At 63.1% G+C, this 19,568-nt stretch overlaps 1 protein-coding gene across 17 annotated transcripts in view; it reads right to left on the bottom strand.

Moving 5' to 3' along the window:
- CACNA1G (calcium voltage-gated channel subunit alpha1 G) overlaps nucleotides 1–19,568 on the bottom strand; it is a 63,397-nt gene that overhangs the window by 22,320 nt on the left and 21,509 nt on the right. For 10 of the 17 annotated variants that reach the window (XM_045586116.1, XM_045586115.1, XM_036451150.2 and 7 more), the window contains exons 10-21: nucleotides 11,076–11,227; nucleotides 10,120–10,305; nucleotides 9,915–10,029; nucleotides 9,675–9,830; nucleotides 6,893–6,961; nucleotides 5,392–5,476; nucleotides 5,104–5,297; nucleotides 3,866–4,258; nucleotides 2,873–2,973; nucleotides 2,537–2,660; nucleotides 696–764; nucleotides 425–609 (exon numbers count right to left, since the gene is read on the bottom strand). In XM_045586116.1, the coding sequence (XP_045442072.1) occupies nucleotides 425–609; nucleotides 696–764; nucleotides 2,537–2,660; nucleotides 2,873–2,973; nucleotides 3,866–4,258; nucleotides 5,104–5,297; nucleotides 5,392–5,476; nucleotides 6,893–6,961; nucleotides 9,675–9,830; nucleotides 9,915–10,029; nucleotides 10,120–10,305; nucleotides 11,076–11,227 (1,829 nt within the window). The remainder of the gene's footprint in view (nucleotides 1–424; nucleotides 610–695; nucleotides 765–2,536; nucleotides 2,661–2,872; nucleotides 2,974–3,865; nucleotides 4,259–5,103; nucleotides 5,298–5,391; nucleotides 5,477–6,892; nucleotides 6,962–9,674; nucleotides 9,831–9,914; nucleotides 10,030–10,119; nucleotides 10,306–11,075; nucleotides 11,228–19,568) is intronic. The other 7 variants (XM_045586117.1, XM_045586109.1, XM_045586112.1 and 4 more) reach the window with 1 other exon arrangement.

Genomic DNA, 19,568 nt, shown 5'->3' with positions numbered 1-19,568 from the left:
TGGGAAGCATCAGTAGTCAGTATAGTCCCCATTGGTTTCCCCAGCCACGGACAGTTCTCTGTCCTTGGGGACGATTTCCTGAGGGGGTAGGGCCCCTGGGGAGGGTTTCCTGAGGGGGTGGGTCTCTGCTCCACCTGGAGGGTGGCCCCTGAGAGGGGCGTGAAGGTGAAGAAAGCAAGGAAAGGAGTGTGCGGCTTTACCAGGGTGGGCACTGCCACCCTTGAAGGTACCACCCAGGACCCTTTATCCTGTGCCGGGCACAAGGCCAGGGGCACAGTCGCGCTGAGCACCATGTCCTCTAGGGGGAGTCCCTGAGGGAGGTGCCCAAGGACAGGACACGGCGGCGGCAGGGTTCTCCGTGGGGGGTCACGGCAGGGAGCCAGGGCGGGCGAGGTCCGCCCCATGGCGCCGGGCGGGGGCTCACCGGAGCGGGCGCAGGGTCCGCAGCAGCCGCAGCACCCGCAGCATGCCCAGGATCTTGGTGCCGCTGTCCGACACCATGGACACCAGGATGTCGATGATGGAGATGAGCACCAGCAGCCCGTCCAGCACGTTCCAGCTGCTGCGCAGGTACGCCTGCTCCCCGAAGCACCAGCCCAGCGCCACCACCTGGGGGTGCCGCACACCACTGTCACCATGGCCCTCTGCGTCCGCAGCCCTGCCCCCACCCCCCAGAACCACCGCGACCCCATCACCTTCACGGTCATCTCCGCCAGGAAGACGGCGGTGAAGACGTAGTTGGAGAGGGTCAGGAAGATGCGCTCCTGCAAGAGAGAGCAGGCGGGAGTTGCCCTCCGGGCTCCTTGGGCCAAGTCTGCGCTGCACACAGAACCCAGCACCGTCCCAACAGAGGACTCCGAAAATGACCCCTGCCCTCCCCAACAAGGCAGATAAGCTTCTTTGCCTCCTCACACACCACACACATACACACACACACACACACACAGTGCTAGGCTCCTGGCTCACTTGCTGTTCCCCTCCGCAGAGCAGCCTGGAGGGGGGATGACCACACCACAGTGCTGCTGGCTGAGCCCCATATCTCAGGCCCTATCCCGATTTCTTTCTTAAAAGTGGGGCAGGATTTAACTTGATCTCCGACCCCCTCTCTCCCCCCTTCTATTCTCTTCCTGCTCCACGGACTCCCTTTCCTGCTGTGTGCCCCAGAAACGGAGCCACAGGGTGAGCTGGGGCCTGAGTGCGCGCTGTGCATGCCCAGGAGCAGGGCTTGTGCTGGGCATAGGCCGGGGCAGGAGGGGGAAGGAGGCGGCCCAGTGCCCTGATGGCTGCAGGCGGGTCCCATGGCTGGGTGGCCAGAGAGGAGTGTGGAGGACGGCAGAGGCAGCAGGCAGAGCGGGAGTGTCAGAGAGAAACGGAGAAAGGGGAGAGGGAAGCGTGCATGACAGCTGGCCATGGAGGAGCCGCATGGAGGTCGGGGAGAGACGTCGGGGCCGTGGCAGAGCTCTGCAGCAGGGTCAGTGTCACCCGGGGCCCGGGCCGCACCCCACACAGGCCCGGGGGGGGGTGGGGGTGGGGGGCGGGGAGTCCCCAGTGCTGTGCTCACTCATCCACCTCTTCCTGGGCTGGCCCCTCCATCCCTCAGGGCTTTACCCCACCCCCCAACCGCCGCCTGGCTGGAGCCCACCCTAATGGAAGCCAGAAGCCACCGCGGCGCTGACATCTGAACAATGGCGTGAGGCAGTGAGGGGGGACGGGCGCCACCTCCAAGCATGTGGTGCAAGACGCCACGAGAGGCAGCAGAGCCACCCCCACCCACCCCTCTTGGACCAGAACCATGTCGGGGGAGGGGCTGTGATGCCAGGCCGGGGAGAGAGAGCTCCCGGAGCAGCCGGGCCCACCCCGAGGAGGCGGGGCCCCTGGGAGGATGTCCTGAGACTCAGGCCTCTGGCCTCTCCTTCTGAGGAGGACTGACAGGTTCACGGCCAAGCAGAAGTGACCAGTGTCCCATACACCCCTCCCCGTGCCCCTGAAAACCTATTTGTGGTGACCTGGCAGGACCACAGGAGCCAAGGCAGCTTCCCTCTCTTGTTCTGCATCCCCCATCAATGAATGCATGGGTCATGGGTCATGGGTCATAGGTGAAACGGAGGCCCTTTGCCAGGAGCAGGGAAAGCAAGACAGCTCTGCCCAGCCAGGACCAGTCTCGCTGTTTGCCTCATCCCAACACTCACCGCCTCACACAGGGGCCTCACAAGGCTCCGGCTCGCGAGAACACGCCGTCTGCAAATAGCCGGGTGCGACGGACCTCACTTTTCACCGGGAGAGGAGCAGAGCCCCCTCCCTCCCCCCCAAGCTGGGCCGGTGTGCCAGAGAAGGGAGACAGAGGCAGGAGAGGGGCACAGGCGCCAGCCGCAAGGGTGGAAGTCGGGGGGCTGGGGGGGTACGGGGGAGTCCTGGCTCTCTCCCTCTGTGCGGTTCGGGGTCTCCGTGCCCACCCTGCTGGCTAACCCGGGAGGGGCCTGGCACCCAGCAGGCAGGCACTCAGCAGCCAGCACGCCAGAGTCGTCCCGGGACTCACAGCGCTGTGCGGGTCGATCTTGGGGCGCTCCATGGCGATGGTGATGCAGTTGAGGAAGATGATGACGAGGACCACGTGGTCGAACATCTTGTGGGTGATGATCCGGTGACACAGGAGGCGGAACCTGCTCCGGGACAGAGGCCAAGGCTGAGCGGGAGGCGGGGCAGCAGGGAGAGGCATCGCCCGAGGCCCCGCCCCCTCCTGGGTCCCCCCAGCCCGAGGCCTCTCTCGCACGCTCCCACGTCTGGGGACACTTCTAGCATCTCTGGGACGACGTCACAGGGTAACCTCCTGTGCGGAGAGGTTGAGGCACAGGGCAGGGGCCCCCCTGCTTACCTTGACTGAGGAGGGAAGATGTAGGCAGACCAAGTGTCTCGCTCTCGGCAGCAGGCAGGGAGCCGGGCTCGGATCCACGCTCTCATCCGCTCCCCTCTGCTCTGTAGGAGGATCACGGGGGTGTGAGCAGGGCCAGGCCTCCAAGGCCCCAACCCCTCGTTCCCTTATAGCAGCTCCAAGGCCCCCACTACCTTCCCTCAGCTGTATTTCCTCCTGGATTCCTAAAACCACCTTCTCACCCAACTCTGAGGCCCCTTTGTCCCCTGAGCATCCCTCATGTCCTTCCTTCCCCCCATCCCCCTTGCCCAAGCTCTGCACCTTTTCCCATCTCTGCCTCCAGCTCAGCCCTCGCCTGCCATTCCTCCTTCCCTCCCTGCTGCGCTTGGAAGTGCATCAATTATCAAACATCGGACCCATCACAGCTGTCTGTCTCGTCAGACACACTAGGGATGAGGGGACCCTGACCCCCTTCTCCTCGCATACTAACTGGGAGGTCCTGGTCCCTGTGCCCCACCCCAGGGTTAAAGGTGGTGGCTGGGGACTGATGGAAGGGGGGAGAGGGGAGAGGCGTGATGGGTAAGGATGGGTGTGAAGTCGAGGCTGTGATGACGTCCAGATGAGACAGGGGGACAGGAAAGGGCATCAGTTTGGAGAGATGAGTGATGGGTCTTTCTGAGTCACAGAGAGAGGACCATGAAAGATTCATACACATCTGTCCAAAACCATTCATATCCACCAAGGGCCGCAGAGACGCAGCCCGGGGGATGGTGAGGATCTGGGGCTCAGCGAGGCCAGGAGAGGGAAGAAAGGGGGTGTCGGAAGCTCGGCCTCCAGGGCCGGTATCCTGAAACCCCTTGGGTGTGAGGATAAACTCCCTGAATGCCACAGAGCTGGGAGGGGCTGTCCACCCTTGTCCCAGGCCAGGCATAGCTCCTCTCACTCAATGTCAGGGATGGGGGGTAGGGGCTGTCACTGTGCCCACAGGGGCCTCACCAGGTTGCCCTCGTCATCGCCATCATCTCCATCCAGTGGGGGGTCATCGGGGTGCAGGGCCTGGGCCAGGCGCCCCGAGGCTGACTTGCCATTGCAGCCCTGGTGCTCGGAGGCGGAGCTGCGGCCGCTGGCGGTGCGGTGCAGCCCGGGCACTTGCAGCGTGTCCGGCAGGTCCAGGGAGCCCCTGTGGCCCAGGCCGGCCCGCTCCTCCTCCGAGCTCTCCTCTTCGTCCTGGCTCTCCTGGCCCTCGCCCGACAGCAGGGACCTCCGCTCCCCGCTCGGGCTCCTCCGCTTCAGGCTGGGGGCCCGGCCCAGGCTGTTGCGGCTGGAGCGCCTGCTGGCCCAGCTGCTCGCTGCGCTCCAGGGGCTGTGCGGGGAGCTCCGGGCACTCGGCTGGGCGTGAGCAGAGGAGGGGGGGGTCTCAGCCAGGGCCATGTGGCCCTGCATCCCCCACAGGCACCCCACCTCCTGTGAGCCTCCTGGCCTCGATCGCACCGGGTGCGGAGGCACGATGGGCAGGAGCCTGGTGTCGGAGGCCTGGATTCAGGTCCAGGCTTATTCCAACCCGCTGTGTGACCTCGGCCAAGCTACCAAACCTCTCTGTACCGCAGCTCCTCACCTGGACACCAGGACACTAGCTAGGACACTAGCACCTATTCCACCCCTAGTTGGGGAGAGAAGTCTTCTGCCAGCTGGGGGCAGTATATAAAGTACTGGTCAGCGCGTCGGCCCTGACACCGGCCTCCTGGACGAAAATGCTGGCTCTATCACCTACTTGCTTGGGAGCTTCCCACAAACCACTGGGGCCACCTGAGCTGCAGGTCCCCGAATAGGGACGGTAACAGCACCTCCCTCATAAGGGTGCTGGGAGGGCTCAATGTGTCCAGAACACTCTGAGCAGCGTCTGAATCATTGGCCAGATGGGGTTTGCTGCTATCGTGATAGATAAGGGACTAAGGAGGTACCACCACACACACACACACACACACACACACACGCTTTACAAGGAGGCTCGGAGGCTGAGCCTCACTCAGTTCGGGAACAGAAGCAGCAGGATTGGAGCCCAAGGCCACGGCTCCCCCACGTGGCCACGTCACCAGCCCCGGCCGGCCTCCCACCCGTGGCTTGTCCACCCGTGGCTCGGGGGGGCTATCTCTTCAGGCGCACCCACCGCCATCCTCTCTCCCTTCCCGACGGCCTCACAGCTCCCACCACCGGGCACCCACGGGCGCCCCTACCGGCGACTTCATCTCGTGGGCCGCGCCGGGCTCCGCCGAGCCGCTGCTGCTGGTGCGGCGGGAGGCCGGGCCCAGCGCCTCGGCCAGGCCGGTGCTGGAGCTCTTGGGCAGCGACATGGGCGTGGCGGCCGTGTGGATGATGAGAGGGGGCAGCAGGCTCCTCCGCAGCTCCGGGTGCTCTCCCAGGGACACCACTGCCGGGGGAGAGGCGGGGACACCCCGAGTCCACTCAGAGCCGGCCCAGGGCCACACGGGCTGCCCCTCGCCACCCTCGGGACGGACACTCACAGGCCAAGTGCTTCTTCCTGTCCCCGTCGCCATCCAGGCTGGGGGAGAAGAAATCGGGCTCCGACTCGGACTTGGTGGCATCTCCCTGGGGGAGGGGAGCGGCGGGCCGTGAGGGGCCTGGCCCAGCAGGGGTCGGCGGGCTGGACGGAGGTCTGTCTCCCTGTCTTCACCCGCACACGTTACACAGAGAGGCCACGAGGACCACAACCATGGCACAAGACATGCACTAGCATCCACCAGACCACCCAGGGTCCCTAACACCTGAGTCTCCCACCAGCCACACCTCGGAGGCCACTGTTAACCCCAGAGCCCACAGCACAACCAGTTTGGCTGGGACTGGCTCCCAGCATGGCTGAGGGCAGTGAGGATGGCTGGGTGGGGGGGTGGCACGGGCCAGGCGGAGCTGGGGACCCGTGTGGTCACTAGAGCCTCCGTTCCCAAGGCCAGCGGCACCCCTGCCTGCCCTCCATGGCTGCTCTCCCCGAGCTTCAGCCCTGAGCACCCCGGAAGGAAATGGAAGGACCCCAGACAGAGCGGCTCAGCCCAAGGACGCCCACTCCGGCCCCTCTGTGTCTCCCTACACCCTCCCCGAGCTCCCGCCCCTCCCCCTGCCCCCATTTTTTTTACCTCTCTCTCTGTCTCTGGGACAGTTTTTTCTTCCTCCTTAGCAGGTCAGTAGGTTCCCCAGTAATTACACACTTCTCCTTAAGAAGTTATTAAAAAAATACTTGATTGCTACTTTTGAGAAGGACACAAATATTGCGTAATTGGCATCTCCGGGGATCCTTTTCATTAACTCGGCTTCCGTCCCTAACGAAGCTCTTAATTATCAAACGGGGCCTCCGGGGGGCTGCTCGGGATGTGCAGCTCTGTGGGTCCTGCGGGAACCCCAACTCTGCCCTGAATCCGGGTGCCGGGGCTGGGGCCAGAGGAGGAGTGTGTCCCCCAGACACCTGCTGGACCTCCCGGGCGGGCGAGGGGCCAGAGACTGGGACGTGGATCTAAAACTCTGGCGCATTCTGGCAAGAGCCACCCCTATCCCCTCATCCTCCAAGGATACGTCCTGGGCTGAGGAAGCTAGTGGGGTCTCCAACTGGGGGGGAGGGGGAGAGATGGGGGAGCACGGTCTGGGCCACAGACCGTGGACTAGGACTCCCAGGGGCCCTCCGTCGGCGCGCACACGCGGTGCGCCACACACGTGCACACAGAGGATTCTAAGTCCCTTCCTTCTCTCTCTGTCCACCGGTCAGTCTGCCGGGGACGGAACATGCCCTCTGCGGGTGGACGGGGCAGAGGCCAGGAGGCTCCTCTCCTCGATGCCCTCCGGGGGGGGGGGGAAGGGACTTAAAATCGAAGCCAGCCTCACGACACCAATGACCACCACGGCGACCACAGGCTGCACAGGAGCCGAGCGCGAACACGAGCACAGAGACACGGAGGCGGAGTGGAGGGGGCGCGGGGCGCGGGGCGGGGGGCATGCCGACTCGGATTGCGTACCTACCCCCTGGGAGTCGACAGGCAGCTGAATACAGCTTAACTGTCCACTCGCATCTTCCCGTTTGCTGATTTCCTACAGGGAGAGGGGGAGGCAGGGGACGGGGCTGGTCACAGGCGCCCGGGCGTTCACACATCAGCCGTGTCCAAAGAGGGTGAAGAGGAGGAGCGATGCGGACCCGACAGCGGGGGGGGAATGAGACGGGGGCGGGAGGAGGCAGGGGGGAGCACGGCCTTCCAGAATTCAGCCACAGGCTCCAGGGCCAGAATGAATCTGAGGAAGGGCGAGGAAAGAGGCCACGGAGATGGGGAAGAGGGTAGGGAAGGCGACCAAGCCCCCCGGGGGTTCTAACGCCAGCCGCCATTCGCAGGGTGTGCCAGGCTTCACGGGCACTAGCTTGCTTCCTCGCCGGGTGAGAAGCAGGTGCTGCCCGAGCAATCTTACAGGAGGCGCCCGAGGTCCGGAAACGCTCGGAAGACTGTGCGTGTCATACAGAGTCAGAGGTGGCGCGGGGCCTGGAGCCTAAGACCCCAGCTCCCCCTTCCTGGCTGGGAGGCAGCAGGCTTGGGGCATGGACAGGAGGGAAGGGGAGGGGGGAAAGGGGGGGAGGAGTGGGTGGAGTCAGAGGCCGGGGAAGCGACCAGGTGAGGACTGAGAAGAGGCCTCCTAACTCCCATCCCTTCTGCCTTCCTCCCTCCCTCCCCATCAGAACGGGTCCTGCCGCTCCCAGTGGGATGGGAATGTGACAAGTAACACCGGATGACAGCTCTGATGTTGTTTAATATCAATTAATGGCCTCACACAGGGCCCGCTGCCTGTTCATTTAATTAAGTGTGTGGATGATAAATATACAGGGATTCAGGGCACTGCCCCCTGCAAGCCCGGAAATCTACAGCCCGCCGGCTCCGGCCCCTGGTGGCCTGGTAAGGCCAGCAGGGGGCCACTCTCGAGGTTCCGGCTAATGACATCCACAGAAATGAAGGAGCCACTTCCTCCCCGAGGTGGGCGGTCTCATGCCATCAGAGCGGCAGGAACCAGACTCCCCTGGCAGATGGTGGGGCCCCCAGAGCCACCAGGGCAGCCCCCCGAAACTCGGTGCAGGAGAAGAAGGCAGGTGTCTCTGGAGGTATGCAGGTCCCCGGCACCGAGCGCCCACCCTGCACCCAGGAGGGGGTGTGGATGCTGAAATCCTTTCTCCATCCCTCCCAGACCCAAAGCAGCAGGCCCTGCCTGAGTCCCTCCCGGTGGAGGAGGTCCTGGCTGGCCCCTTGGGCCGGGGCCACCACAGGCCACGAGCAGGGCCGGAGTGACCAGGCCGGGCCCCAGGGCCAGGCTGCTCTCTTCCCACACACAGACATAGCTGCTGCCTAGCAACCGGGCCGGCGCAGCGGCACTCGATTTAACAAGGTGCTCGCTGAACGAGGCAGCGGTGGGAGGGGGCTGTCTGCGCCGGGCACCGCCAGGACAGCCCCAGTGGCTGCTGGCCAGGTGAGGGAAGCAGAACAGGCTCCCCTCCACATAGCTCCACGGCAATTATTCCAGGGGAATCTTGGCTGTCAGGAGCTGTGGTCTGGAAGGGGCTGAGGGACCGCGTCCCCACTCTGCTCCTCCTCCTCCCACAGGCCAGGAGCTGTGGCTGAGAAGGGCGGGTCTCCATAGAGACCCTGGCTTTTGTGGGAGCACGGTGGCACCCCTTAACCCTTCATGCCCTAGGGAACCAACCACCCAGCAAGGGTGCTGCTGCAGGGGGAGCACCCGTGTCCCTCCCTCCTGCAAGAGGCCCCGCCATCACCAAGGCAGGGCTCCGCCAGCGGCCCTCCCTCCCCCGGCGGGGGGAAACGCGCTCATGGGGAGCTACAGGATTACGGGGGACGCCGGGGAAGGCCAGGGAGGGACAGATGCCCCCGCACCCCACCAGCCTGGCCCTCGGGGAGCAGCCCTCCCTCGCAAAGGCTGGGGAAAAGGCGGAAAATAGATTTTGTTTTTCCACCGTGTGCCGGGTATTTATAGACCAGGCCGCAGCGGGAGTTTCCATCCGGGTCACCCGAAGAGAACTGGACCGAGAGCTTCTTTCTCCACGCCCAACCTGGAGCGTTTCTAGGTTGGGTCAACCTTCCCCGGTGCCTGGTGCTGGGCTGGGCCTGGGCCGGGCCTGGGCTGGGCAGAGGGGCAGGGTGGAGGGAGGGGAGGAGGGTGCAGTCTTTTGGGCAGAGGCTGTGCCCTGGTCCCGCAAGGGCGGGATCAATGCTAGTCAATATTAATTGATGACGCTGCCCGTGACGAAGGCGATGGAGCCGGGGCTGGAAATAGGACGCTCATCTCTGCCATCTCCTCGGCTAATTGGGCTCATTTCTCACCCTGGGCAGCTCGGCCCTGCCCGGGCCCTGGTGGCATCTTCATCATCTCAGCCAGAGCTCAGATGACTTGCACACAAGCTCCCCCGCCACACCCCTCAGCTCGGATGGGTCCCCGAGAGCACCTGTGCTCAGTGATCCGGACGCCCTGTGTGCTGACTTTTGTCTAGCTTTCTGAGGAAGGGAGGGTCTAGCCGACTTGGGAGGGGAAGCCCACTGGGCAGCTAATCTGGGGAGCCAAAGACACCCCCCCATGCACAAGCACCCCGTTTCCTGAGTGTCCAGGGGCTTTCTGAGACCCAGTGCCTCCCCCCCTCAGTCACCCCCACCTAATCTGAAGGGCGGGCACTTCCTGCAGGGCCTGCCAGACCCCCAAAGCTCAGGCTGGGCAGCCGACGCCTCCTGGAAACGGGCCACTGCGGGCAGGGGGTTACCTCCGCCTGGAAGCCCTCCACCAGGATGGCGACGAGCAGGTTGAAGAGCACGTAGTTGCCGAAGGTCATGAGGGCGATGAAGTAGAGGGCGGCCCAGGACGACGTGGAGGCCATGCCGTTGTAGAGCACCTTGTTCCAGTCCTCCTGGGTCAGGATCTGTGGGCAGAGGGCGGGAGTCAGGGCGCCGACCAGGGTCCCCCCACCCCCACCCCTGCCCACCCTGTCCGGTTTCCCTCGCACCTGGAAGACGGTGACGATGGCCCAGAGCAGGGAGTCAAAGTTCTTCCGGTCCGGCAGTGTGTCCCCGTCCCGCTCGGAGGCAAATTTGCAGCCGAAGAGATGCATGCCCAGGATGCTGGAGACGCGGACGGAAACCCACGCTGAGGGCTCAGCCCCAGCGGCCCCGCCCGCCCCCGAGGCCCCTCCCCGAGGGCGCCCCCCTCACCTGAAGATGAAGATGAAGAGCATGAGCAGCATGCAGAAGGTGGCCACGTTGTCCATGGTCTTCATGAGCACCACGAGCTGCCGCTGCAGCGCCGGCAGGAAGCGCACCAGCTTCAGCACCCGCATCAGGCGGAAGGTCCGCAGCACCGACAGGCCGCCCCCCTGCTGGCCCACGATCTCCCACACGCTGCAAGGGGGGCGGGAGCCTGAGCCGGTGGCACGCCCGCCCTCCGCCGCCCCTCCCTTTACGAGGGGCTGCTGCACCCCGGGCCTGGACAGGCTGGCACAGCCCCGGGGGGGGGGGGGGAGCTTCTGAGGTGTCAAGGATCTGGGGAACAGCCCCAGCCCTCGCCGCCCTCCCTGCCAGGCCAGAGATCGCACAGCCCGGCAGGGGCCCGCCCTCTCCCTCCATCGGCCAATGCAACGGCATCAGGTTATGGAATGTTCGCTTTGTTCTCTCCTAATGAAATCTAACGCCAGTTCCAAAAAAGCAATAAAGCGGTCCTCCTGGCTCCTGGCGTGAGGGGAAGGAGCACTTTCCCGAGGTTTTGGAAACCCTGAAAGCAAGCTGCCGGCAAGCTGAGATGGCTTCCAAGCACTTTGCAAGCAAGGATGGCTGGCCGGGCCTCTGACCGCCTCCAACTCCTCTCCAAGGCCAACTCCCCAGACCTCACCCCCCGCCCCCCCAGACCTGCGTGGGGTAAGGACAGGAAGTAGAAGTGGGGAGAGGAGACTGCAGAGGGGGTTGGCCACAGGAGATGTGAGGCCAAGACCCTCCTGAGCAGGGTAGGACTGAGGGACAGGGTGGGGTGGAGCTTGGGGGGACAGAGAGTCCCCACTTGGGGGAGCGACAGGGCCTGTGGGACAGTGGGACCCCTGGGACCGGCTGTGTGGCAACTCGCCCCAAGCCGCCCCATGGGCGCTCTGCAGGCCAGAGGCAGTGCAGGGCGGTCATACCTGATGACAACAATGACGCCATCGAAGATGTTGTAGGGGTTCTTGATGTAGCCAAAGGGGCCATACACGAGCAGCTTCAGCAGCATCTCCAGGGCAAAGAGGCTGGTGAAGACGATGTTGCTGATCTCCAGGGCGTTGGTGAGTTCCTCGGGCTGCAGGGCAGGGCAGGCATGGAGCACCCGTGGCTTGTCCCTGAGCCCCTCACCCCAGTCCTCCCCAAACACGGGACCACGGGAGCAGGAACGGAAAGCCGGGGGAGGCGGCCAGGGTGGCTCTGGATGCTCAGGCTTATGGGGAACACCCCCCCCCCCCAAAGGGCCCGTGAGGAAATGCACTGAGAGGCAGCCATCATATGAACCCCACTCCCTCCTCCTCTTCCCCCTGCCCCACCATTCCCAGCTCTGGGTCTCAGATCCTGGGGGCTGCCCTGTGGACTCTGCCCACCTCCCGCTGGCAGCTCTGAGAGCCATCGGTCCTGTGCCGCCAGGTCAGCCCGGCGAGCCCAGCCCAGCGGTGCAGTGATGCTGGCCCGTGCCACGAGAGGACTGCCAAGGCCTCACACGCACACAGTCACACAGCCACAGGCTAAGGCACACGTGCGCCACTGCTCCTCTGTGGGCTTGGCAGCCTTCTCCTGGACAGCTACCGGCTACCCTGCTTCCTTCCAGACGACGCACCAACAGACGTCACACGCAAACACACGCGCGCACACACACGCACACACACACACACACATGCTGGTACACGGAAGGGAAACCCCGAGAAGGGCTGTCACCGGAAAGGAGGCTCCTGAAGCTGCTCCCTGAGACCAGGACTCCTCGGCCGATTCTGTCCACTCACTGCTCGACCTTCAGGAATGAGGACCAAGGACACATCCCAAAGAGTCATCGGAACTGGTGACAAGCCATCTCACCTGCTTTCCCAGCTCACTCATCTCCGCCTACCCCCTTCCTCCTCTTTTCTTTTTTCTTTTATAAATTCTTTTTTAAAATATATATATTTTTATTGATTTTTCACAGAGAGAAAGGGAGAGGGATAGAGAGCCAGAAACATCGATGAGAGAGAAACATCGACCAGCTGCCTCCTGCACACCCCCCACCGGGGATGTGCCTGCAACCAAGGTACATGCCCTTGACTGGAATCGAACCCAGGAGCCCTCAATAGACCGATGCTCTATCCACTGAGCCAAACCGGTTTCGGCTTTCCTCCTCTTTGAAATAGTAAGTGCTTACTGCATGCCTAGCATGGCACCTGGTACAAAAGGGGCTGCACAAACGTGCCAGCCATGCCTTCGGCCTCCCGGGAGCTCAGCAGCTCACCGGAAGCGAGTTGTACACACACCACACAGCGGAAGGACCGCCAGAGGCCGGAGATGCTTCCGGGACAAACTGAATGGCCCAGACAGTGAACCCAGGAGTCCGGGGGCAGAAGGGGAGGGGAGAATGCGCTGGGAAAGCCCTTGTGGGCAGCCAGCATTGGACGTGAACTCTGAAGGGGGGAGTGGGTCTCTCCAAGCAGAGGGGAGGGAAGGCAGCCCAGGTCCAGCTCAAGAAACCAGCTCTTTGCCCGGCTGGCGTGGCTCCGTGGTTGAGCATCAGGTTATGAACCAGGAGGTCACGGTTCAATTCCCAGTCAGGGCATATGCCCGGGTTGCGGGCTTGATCCCCCATGGGGGGAATGTAGGAGGCAATCGATCAATGATTCTCTCTCATCACTGATGTTTCTCTCTCTCCTCCCCTCCTCTCTGAAATCAATAAAAAAGCATTAAAAGAGAGAGAGAGGAGAGGGAGGGAGAAAGGGAGGTGTGTGGCTGAGCTGGTGGTCCGGGCGGAGATGGCTGGTTCAGCAGAGCCCACTGCCCATCGGGTGGGCATTTGACCATTGAGAAGCCCAAGCAGCCACTCGCGAATAATCAATAAATAAGCCGACGAAGCCCCTCATCCATCAGACACCTCACCCTGTTCACCTGCTGCCTCCTCTGGCCAGCTGTCCAGGTAGGTCACCCAGGCATGGAGCCAGGCCCTGGACGCCACCAAATGGGTCCTACTGGCCCCAATCCGTGTGACCAGCCTGGGTGAAGGGGGGCAGGGAGAATTGGGAGAAAAGGCCTCTAGTAAGAGGCACATTTGAAGATCCGTGGCTGCTCAGGAAAGGAGAAGTTCTCAACTGGGCATGCGTTCTCTCCGAAGGCAGGCCTGGGGGGCAGAGCCAGGGCCAGCGGGCAGGGCCGAGAGCCAGCTGCCCAGAGAGCGAGTGGCTGTCCCAGGGGCCGGCGTGGCTCGGAGCCCGCGGCTCCTGTAGATCTGAATCGTGTCTTTCCTCCCCAGACTGCAAGTGGGGGCAGGAGCGGGCACGGGCACCGCCACCTGACCTAGAGAACAGGGTCACAGAGAGACAGGGCCTCCGGTCCCCGCCTGTGAGTGCGGAGCAGGTGGTGGGGAGGGGCTGATGTCGGGACGATAAAGCCCAGGGCACAGAGGCCTCCTGAGAGAAGGGGTCCCCGACTCTGTGCTCCCAAGTCCAATCTCCAGGGAAGCTGTGATCGGCGAGCCTGCCGCCCTGTCACTCTGCCACCTGCCCAGTTGTTCGCTCTTGGACTGGACAGAGATGAGGAGCATAGACCACGAGGGGCGATATTTTGTGGGTCCCCAGGCTCCTGTGTCTCACCTCACGCCATCCACCCAACAGCGGTCACACCGGGCGTTTACAGATGAACGAGAAAAGTCAAGAAGATGGCGCATGACAGGTTCAAAGTCACGGGGCGGGTAGAACCAGGGAGGGCGCTCAACCCACCTCACTCTGACTCCAATAAATACCAAGCAGGACCCAAACCCAATGTGGTGACAGGGCCAGGCCTGGGAATCAGATATACAGGTGCACCGAATATGTATCATCTAAAGTACGTAAAATCACATTTCACACGGACACAGGTGTACGCAGAAAGAACAAGTTGAGCCACCAGGCAGGGTGGCTCAGTGGTTGAATCAACCTATGAAAACCAGGAGGTCACGGTTTGGTTCCCCATCAGGGCACATGCGCATTCTTTCCCGGTGCGGAGCGTGCAGGAGGCAGCCAACTAGTGGTTCTCTCTCATCGTTGATGTTTCTATCTCTCTCTCTCTCCCTCTCCCTTTCTCTCTGAAATCAATGGAAATATACTTTTTTTTTTTTTTTAAAGAACATGTTGATTTGAAAAACATAACTGAAGTGCACTATGTACATAGAGCCAATACATTATACATCAACAATGAAAACGAACACAGCTTTTTAAAGCAGCTGAACACCCAGTCGTCTTCATTATCATGTATTTACTCAGCCAGTGAGCCCCAAAAGTACAGCTACTACCAGGCGTGTGGCAGGGGGATGTGTTCACCGTGTCCTAACGTTATCCCTGGGGTAGAGACAGTCTGTGCCCGGTGTTCATTGACACACACAGTCACACACACGTGCGCGTGCACACACACACGCTCACGAACCAACGCAGAGCCTCATCAGAAGGATGGTGCAGGGCCCCCCAAGGTCTACATGATGGATCCTGTGGCGCTGGGGTGGGGGGCAGGAAAGCCTAAAACCTCCACCTCATCCCTCCAGGCAGCTCAGGGACTTGGAGAAGCAGGTGGGGAGGAGGGCCGGGCACGCTCCCTCAGCCCGTCCTCTCTCCCCTCCACACACTCACAGGGCACACGTAGGGGCAATGCCTGTCCTATCCCAGGACCCTGGGACACTACCCCCCCCCCCCCCCCGCCCGTGATCCATGGGAAAAAAGCCCTCTTCCTCCAGACATCCCGGTTTGTCCAAGTTACTAAATCAGAGGCTGGGAACGTCTGCAAGTGCAGGGCGAGGGCGCAGAGACACAATCTTAGTAACAGAGCGGCCCCAGGGACCAGAGCCCGGAGCCCGGCCTCCGCAGCGGCGGAGCGGTGGGGAGGGAGCCAACGCCTGCTAGCACCCTCCCCAGGCCCGCAGGGCTGACACCGTCCTCCCAGAGGCCACTTCCTCCCGGCCTCCTCCCGGCCTGCTCCGAGAGGCGGGTCATTGAAAGGAGCTCGCCGAGTTGAAGCGCTAGGTCCGGCCGTGCTTTGCTCTGTATCTTTCCACGCTGCCCCCACCCCCCACAGAGCCCATGCCCTGATGTCATCCCTGGGGCAGATGCACGCAAGCCCGTCAGCCCTCCCCGTGGCCAGGAATCCCTTTCTCAGGTCTAGACGGCATCCTCCCTCCGATGCACAGAGGTCAAGGCCAAGGAAGCGCTTTGGTGAGCTGAGGCCAGACAGCCGGAGCGTCTCCCACCCAGAGGTCCCAGGTCTCCTCTGGGCTGATACCAACGGTACGTCCCCCATCTCCCATGTCCCACACCTTCCCTCCCCGGCCTGCCACCTGAGAGCAGCCGTGGCCCCAGGTAAGCTGCCATACGTCCCAGCACCAGATCTCCCCTGGCACCCACAGCAGCTCCATCAGTGGACCCCTACCGTGCCCACAGCATAATGCTGGTGCTACAAAGGGGGACTGAACCCCACACAGGAGGCCTGCTGACTCTGGGACTTCCTACCTGTGTGACCTGGGGCAAGTCCCTCACCCTCTCCGATCCCTAGCAGCCTCTTCTGTTAACCAGGGTAACACCACCTCACGGCGAGGCTGCTTGCCGAACACAGATCAAGCCCGTGAACACATCCCGCCGAGAGCCACGCTCCAGTGGCCCTGTAGGCACCGACCGTGGAAGCGGGCCTCACCCGTGGCAGGACAGAGGGAGGGCCTGCAGGGCTGTAACCAAGCCCCAGGAGCTCCCACCCCGCCGAGGGCAGTGGGCCAGGGGGAGGAGCACCATGGAGGACAGTGTGAGCCAAGGTGCAGAGGAGAGCAGGGCCGGGCATACCGGGGACCAAGAGCTAAGTGGTCTGCCTGGGTCAGAGGGGGCAGGGGCCGGCGGGAGACAAGGCTGCAGGGTCGGCAGGGCGAGGCCCAATGACTCCGCTCAGCGCCACAGGCTGGACTGGCCGCTGGGCACATGCTGCCATGGAGGCCGCCGGGGGTGGCGCTGGGGGAGGGAGGAGATGAGCAAAGCGGTGTATTAAGAAGATTAATCTGGCTGCAGTGGTGGTGGCGGCGTGCGGATGGCGCGGAGAGCTGGAGAGACAGAGACCAATTAGGGGATACTGCAGAGGTCCGGGCAGGAGGCCTGAGAGCAGGCTCGGCGGAGAGGGACATGCCTCCTGCAGAGAAGGCTCCGGAGGGTGGACAAGCCAGGTGGGAGCGGAGCGGGGGGCCTGCATGAGTCACCCCAGCACTGCCACAGCGGCACTCCCTCCCCGAGCTCCCCAGCTCCCTGCTCCACTGACCCTGAAACCCCAGTTCTGACTCTCCAGCTCCCCTCCCCTCTGCTTTTCACAGCCCAGCCTGCTGCCCCCACACGCCCAGGAGAGGTGTCGGGGAGGGGGGAAGGGTCACTGGGTCGGTGGGACCCCCTCCCTCCTCTTCCTCCTCCTCCCAGGAGGTGTGGGAAGGCAGGAGACACCTGGGTGGCGGGAGGTTTCCAGGAAACGCCGCGGGCTTCGGCGTGGAGATGTGGCCTCGCCGTCCGTCCGCCACCCCCCTGGCAGCTCTCCAGCTTGGACCGGCGCCCGCTGGAATGTCACCGTGCCCCGAGCCTCCTCCGAAGGGGCGGGGAGGCGATCGCCCGCCCCCACGTCGCCCACGAGCTCCCTGAAAGCCGCCCCAAGTAAATGCACACGCTGGGCGGGCTCAGGGCGGCTCCGGGGCTCACTCGGCGTGGCTTAACCCTCTGGAGCTGCAGCCCGCCCCTCACCGGCCGGCACAACCTCGCCGCCCAGGGCCCAGGGGACCGTTTAAAGCTGCCCTCACGCTGAAACCGGTTTGGCTCAATGGATAGAGCGTCGGTCTGTGGACTGAAAGGTCCCAGGTTCAATTCCAGTCAAGGGCATGTAGCTGGTCGATGTTTCTAGCTTTCTATCCCTCTCTATTCCTCTCTGTAAACAATCAATAAAATATATATTTTTTAAATTAAAAAAAAATAAAGCTGCCCTCATGCTGCAGGCCTTAGAGGGCTGTGTCCTGCCCAGCCCAGCCCGGCCCGGACAAGGCCCCACTCCCGCTGGCTCTCCATGGTGGCTGTTGAATTGCTGAGCATTGCTCGAGTCACCAACCTCTGCTGACTGGAGGGCGATGCCCTGCTGGGGGCCCAAGGCTGCTGCGCACCTTTATTCCTGTCTTCTATCGCTGACTGTCCACCCTCTCCTCCAAGAGGCTGCCCCAAACCTCTCCCTCCCCTCAGCCCCATTTCCACTCCCGAACTGGCTCCTCTTCCTCCCCTCCCCCACACAGCACTGGTCCACAGCCTTCTTCTCTCACTCCCCCTCCTGGCAGGGCGCCAGCCACTCCTCCATCTGCACCTCCATCGCACTGCCATCCCTCAGGCTCCCCTGGGTCCCATTCCGGCCCATCCTTTATCCCTGGTTCCTGGTGCCTCCATCGCCTTTCCCCTGCCTAAAAGCAGAGCCTTCCTGCGAATCCGGCCCATTCACGCCTACACCATGGGGCCTACCTCCCAGGCTCTCTCCGAGGCCCCCTCCCCAGCCCTCCTCTTAGCAGGTGCCCTGCCTGAGCAGCATCTGAGCCAGGGGCCACCCCTTCTGCCTGGTGCCTGGCCTGCCCAGACTTCCCTGACCCCGTGCTGCTGGCCACCTCCTGCCCCCAGCGCTGCTTGTCTCCTCTCAGGCCACAGGATTGAGTGGAGTCTAAGCCCACTCCTCCCCTTGTCTCCCCCTTCTCCTCCCCGCCCCCCCATCTCCCCGACTCCCACCTCTCCAGCTGTCACTGGGTGTAGAGGACACTAAACAATCTCCCCCCAAGAGCTTGGCTTCTCACCCTGAGAGCCAGCCTGTCTGAGAAGCTTCCCGGGGTGGCCCTGCGCCAGCTCCGAGGCAGCACGTCCAAAACAAACCTCTCACCCCCTCTCCCAAACCTGTCCTTCCCCGCGCTCCCGGCTCCCGCACTGTCCAGGATTCCGTCTCGGAACCTGGGGGTTGCCCAGGATTCAGGCCCGCCCTCCATCCCTCCAGCAGCAGACCCTGCCAGTGGGGTGGCTGTTCCCCGACCCCTCGCTCTCCCTGCCGCCACCAGTCTTGGGGCCCTTCTCGTCTCCGACCGACCTCAACGACAGAAATAGCCTCTGGCCGCTCCCCCTGCCCAGCCCACACCTACTGGAATCTCAGGCCTCCTTCACCTCTGCTGGACTCCATCACTGCTGCTCAGACGCCTCGGGGTGGGGGGTGGGAGGCAACACAGTCTGTCCTTCAGAGTGTCCCAGGCCACCCTGCGCATTTCCAGGCCAGGCCGCCAGAATGCACCCTCCTCCTCCCACCTGGACCTCTCCGCTCCTATCCCACTTAGAGTTCAAGGCCCATCTCAAGTGCCACCTCCTCCATGAATCCCTTCCAACCCCCCCCACCCCCCCACCTGGGTATAAGCACCTCTCTCTGTCCCCAGGGCCTCCCTTACAGCCTTTGGCGTAATCGTCCACGAAGCAGAATGACTTTTCCGCTAGAACTTAAGTCCCGGGGGTGCTTCTGGCCCTGCCCTGCCCCTGCCATCCTATTATCCTGTTCCGGCGTGCTGTGCGCAGACCGTGCCCCCGCATGGGCTGCGTCGGGGGAGCCCAGAGCCAGAGGATGCTGAGAAAAACGTGGGCGCCGCTTCAGTTGGCCGTTTCCTTACTGCACCCTTCTCCCTCTCACACGGGGAGATCCTTTGGAAGTCTGGGGCCTGGGCAGCGGAGTCCTGCTTGCACCCCAGCCCCAGCTCCTCAGCCAGGGCTCCTCTGCCGGGGCGCTCCAAGGAGCAGGCTTGGAATGGAAGGCGCCCACAAACACCCTCGTTCTCTCAGGCCCCAACTCGGGTGCCTCGGCCTGTATGTGACTTCTGGGGAGAGGGTCCCCGGCTTTCAGCAGAACCCAAAGAGTCTGTGAATCTTCTCCAAAGTCCACATCTGGACTCTCCGCCACCCCCCGCTCCCTTCACCTTGAACAGCCGATCTCACTCACTTATAAATAGAAACCCTCTCTGGACATGTATCCAGAGTGACAGGACGGGCCCGTGACAGGCGGAGCAGCGAGCAGAGTCATCGCCTGCCCTGTCCTCTCCTGGCCTGAAAGGCCACTGTCTCTGGACCCTCCCTTGCTCCCCTCTGTTGCCCAGGAGACCACGGGGCCGCATGCCCTTCCCCTACTTTCACACATGGTTGCCTCTTTTCTGGACTATGAGGCGAGCCCCTGTCCAGAGCAACCCACAGCCCAGAAGGGGATGGTGAGGAAGCTCCTGTGTCTGAGACCTCCGCCTGGCACCCCCCTCCGCGCCCGCCTCCTGGAGCGGCCTTGCCCCAGCGCAGACCCAGGCACAGACAGGTCCTGGGAGACAACCTCTCTTCTGAGCTCCAGCCACCTGCTGGGTAGATACCGGGGTGTTCAATGGGCACCTCCTA

The sequence above is a fragment of the Pipistrellus kuhlii genome, unplaced genomic scaffold (assembly GCF_014108245.1).
Source record: "Pipistrellus kuhlii isolate mPipKuh1 unplaced genomic scaffold, mPipKuh1.p scaffold_m20_p_22, whole genome shotgun sequence".
NCBI lineage: Eukaryota > Metazoa > Chordata > Mammalia > Chiroptera > Vespertilionidae > Pipistrellus > Pipistrellus kuhlii.
Note: the sequence above shows the minus strand (reverse complement) of the source record. Positions and strands in the feature narration are given on the sequence as shown.